Below are 3,598 nucleotides of genomic sequence, written 5' to 3'. Positions count from 1 at the left end.
AGGTACGTATGATATATCATACTATTTTTATATATATTTGAACTTACTCTTTTTAATTTTATTTTCGCACCTATACTAGAATCTTAAAAAAATTAAATTTAATGGAAAAAGATTTAGATTTACTCATTATAATTAAGAAGGTGATATCTTAGCAAGTTAGAATTGATTTGCTATACAAAATTGATTTTTTATGGAAGTACTACTTACAAGCACAACAGACTTTACTAACCGTAGTTTTTTTTTACTTAAAGTCAAAACATAAGTACACCAAAAGAGGTAATTAATCAGTGACCAAATAAAGATTTAGCGTTGACAAAGAAGCGAAGAAACAACAAAATAAATCCTCAACAATGCTAACCATCACAATCACACCATCTTATTAGTAGCACTTTTGATAAAGCACTATATCACTATAACCCACTCATGTACCCTCAAACAATTATCATTTCATGCAATCTACATATAAATTTGAATGAGAAAAAGGGATGGATGGTGACCAAATTGAGCCTAAGTACAAGAGGAGGGACCAAACCCCAATCTCCTCTTGCCAAAATCAAACTCCCACAAATGATTCTGCTGCATAATATTCCCAACAATACTCGCATCCGGCCCCGCCCCGCCATCCGCCAACCCGAGGCACTTCACCCCGGGCGCGTCATCGATCACGTAGCTCTTCACCGGCGGCTCAAACCTCGCCCCGTCCACAAAATGCAGCACGAACCTCGGCACAACCCTCTCATCAAACCCGGTCGAGTTGAAGCAGTACTCGGGGCCCACTTCTCCGTAGTACACCCGCTCGAAACCTCGCAGCGGCTCCCCCAAGGCCGCCATCACGGGCTCGTAAGCTGGCGTCGTCAGCACCGTGAGCGTCATGCCCGAGTCCAGAAACGCGCCGCCGCCGCGGCCGAAGTCCCAGACCTCGGCCGGGATGTCGAGCATTGTGCCCCCGACCGAGATGCCTCGGACGCGGACGGCGTAGAACGTGCCGATCGCGCCCAGCACGAGCTCCGTGTGCCGGATCCGGGCCACGGAGACGTTGGCGTCCTTGTAGGAGCCGAAGATGAGGTGGCTCGAGGCGCTTCTCGGGCTCAGGTGGTCGACGAGGCAGTACGAGAACTTGCCCCCGAACACGCCCGCGGCATGGGCGGCGGTCGAGTTGGGGCTGTATCCCAGTCCCATTATGCCGTCGGCGCCGAGTAGGCTCCGGCCGGTGGAGGACTCGCTGCAGCCCACGAGAACGTTGCGGAGCCTCGCCTTCCTCCCGTTGGTGAGGCTGAACGTGACGGTCTCGTGGGCGAATACGCCCAGCGCAAACGTGCCATCCACGTAGCTGATCGTGTTGTGAATATGGAAAGAAATAATTAATGAGACTATTCAATTAAAGAGGGAGAGCTAGGCTCATTTGTTTTCATTTTTGTGAGCTTGAATAAATTATAAATGACTAAATGAGGTTTCTTTTTCCGAAATGCAATAATACTAGAAAATGAATAAATATTTTGTGATGGCTAAAAGAGGAGGGACTTTATAAAATGTGTGAGAAAATCTAAGATAGGGTTGCTACTTGCTTTCAATTCACTTAAAAAAGTGTTCCTCTCGTCGCAATTAATTGTATCAATTTTTTTTTCAATCCACAAATTAATATTTCCTAGCTCCACGTTTCACTAACTTATATTTTTTCATTATTTTTGCAAAAATAATACTACTATTTAAAAGTAGGTGGGTCCATATTCTACTACTAATTTTTTCCAGCTCACTTTCTATTGCTTTCTTTGGTCTCTATTAATTGCAAGTGCGGCTTTAAAAAATTGTTTAACTTTTTTTAAAAAATGAGAAAAAAATTAATGAAATGTGAATTTTATTTTATATATTACTTCTGTTAATTTTATAATAGTGGAATGAAATAGTGATTTATGAGATTAACTTACTAAAGTATATTAAATGTGAAAATTAAAATTGAAGTGAGTCAACTTAAACCAATTAATGACGGACGGTAGGAGTGTCCCTATCATAATATTCATGTCATTTTGTAGAGCTCTTAATTTTAATTTCACACTAGTAAGTGTGCCAATGACTAATTCAACCCCAAATACTCCTTTCATCCATAGATGGCATATATAGATAATAATATGAGATTTTAGGAGATATTTTATATATTATATGGAGAGAGAAAATAATTCAGAGTATATTTATTTATATTAATGTAAGGGATTTTATTTAAAAAAAATGTAGCATCTTTGTGGGGAAAAAATATATGACATTTTTTGTGAAAAAAATAAATTGTGACATCTATTTTTGAACATATAAAAGAGTACTTAATTGGCTACTTTACTTGCAAATAATGAAGTGTGTGTGTGAATCTACCTGTAATTATAGGCGCAGGGGTGGAGTGGAGAAGGGCAGATAGTGAGGGAGAAGAGATCAGCAAGATCAGTCTGGCAGGAGGTGGAAGAGCAGGTCACAGTCTTGAACGACGAGGAGCGATCTGCACGGAACAAACGGCTGCGGTGGCCGCTCTTTATTCGGCCGCAGTCATCATCGTTGCACTTGTACCTGCAATTGGGATCAGTTGAGTACTATTTAGATGGGAAATCATTATTCATCCTTTTCTTTTCTTTCTAAGTGTACCTGCACTTGGTCCAAGTGAGGTCACTCCCGGTGTCGGGGATCAGCACCAGATGCTGCCCCGGCGATCCCATGTTGAGCTTCACCAGGTACTGCCCCACGCCGTAGTCGGCGGCGGAATGCAACGGAAGTTCACCGGAAGCATTCAATCTGCTCCTCACTTTCCTTGATATCGCTTGCGCGCGAGAGGCGTCGCTGTGGACTAACTTCCGCGGCGGAAGGGGGTCGCCGGGATGCAAGTGGTGGCGGTGGATGAGCTCGAATTTGACTCCGGCGGCATCGGCATTGAAGGAATTAGCAATGAGAAAGAAGATGAAAAGGAGTGGCTGCGGCCTAGCCATAGGGTATATATATGTTTAGGAAGGGAAAGCAAGCGGCCGTGGGTATTTATTTTGGAAGGGAAACGCATATATATATATACGAATTCATCTCATATTTACCACCTTTGTATATTGTGGGCTGTCTAAAACGTGGGATTGAGAAAGCATAACAAGTATTCCACCTGTCCGTCAGTAAATGTTTTAAGAATTTTTGTTTGATTTGTTAAATAAAGTGATGGCATTTTATTATAAAATGTAATTGAAATGAGTTAGTAGAATGTAGAGTCCATAGGTTAATATTAGTAAACGTGAAATGAGATATTTATTGACGGATGAATGAGAAAAAATATATGAGAAATTTCATTGCGAACAGACGAAGTAATAAAAATGAGTGAATATTTAATTAAATACAAATATTTTGAAAATATAATACTTAAAATTTATATATAGTTAAAATGGAGTATTTGACTAAGGTGCTTGTCGTGGAGTGGTTAAGGTATTTTTACATTGTGCACAGATAAGGAATCGAATCTCCAAGCACACTATCATTATTCTTTACGGTTGTTGAAGCGGGTCAATCAGTCGACGATTCACGACCGAAATGACGGATTTTCCGGATTCAAAACGGTTTAATTAGTTACTACTTTAAAGGTGCA

At 41.0% G+C, this 3,598-nt stretch overlaps 1 protein-coding gene across 1 annotated transcript; it reads right to left on the bottom strand.

The window, feature by feature from the left end:
• Positions 1–507: 507 nt before the first annotated feature.
• On the bottom strand, positions 508–2,963 carry LOC121791859 (aspartic proteinase NANA, chloroplast-like). Its single transcript, XM_042189676.1, has 3 exons — positions 2,626–2,963; positions 2,362–2,550; positions 508–1,330 (listed from the first exon to the last, which is right to left on the bottom strand). Exons 1-3 carry the CDS (start codon positions 2,961–2,963, stop codon positions 508–510), a joined length of 1,350 nt encoding a protein of 449 aa, XP_042045610.1.
• Positions 2,964–3,598: the final 635 nt, after the last annotated feature.

This window comes from Salvia splendens, unplaced genomic scaffold (genome assembly GCF_004379255.2).
Source record: "Salvia splendens isolate huo1 unplaced genomic scaffold, SspV2 ctg941, whole genome shotgun sequence".
Taxonomy (NCBI): Eukaryota; Viridiplantae; Streptophyta; class Magnoliopsida; order Lamiales; family Lamiaceae; genus Salvia; species Salvia splendens.
The sequence above is the reverse complement of the archived record's forward strand: the minus strand, read 5'-3'. Positions and strand labels throughout refer to the sequence as shown.

Excerpts from the sequence above, each read along its gene's own strand:
- LOC121791859 (XM_042189676.1), bottom strand. The coding sequence starts at position 2,963 with ATGGCTAGGCCGCAGCCACTCCTTTTCATCTTCTTTCTCATTGCTAAT. Across the intron at positions 2,551-2,625 it reads CTCACTTGGACCAAGTGCAG|GTACAAGTGCAACGATGATG; the intron begins GTACACTTAGAA and ends TCCCAATTGCAG. Across the intron at positions 1,331-2,361 it reads CCCTGCGCCTATAATTACAG|CTACGTGGATGGCACGTTTG; the intron begins GTAGATTCACAC and ends CAACACGATCAG.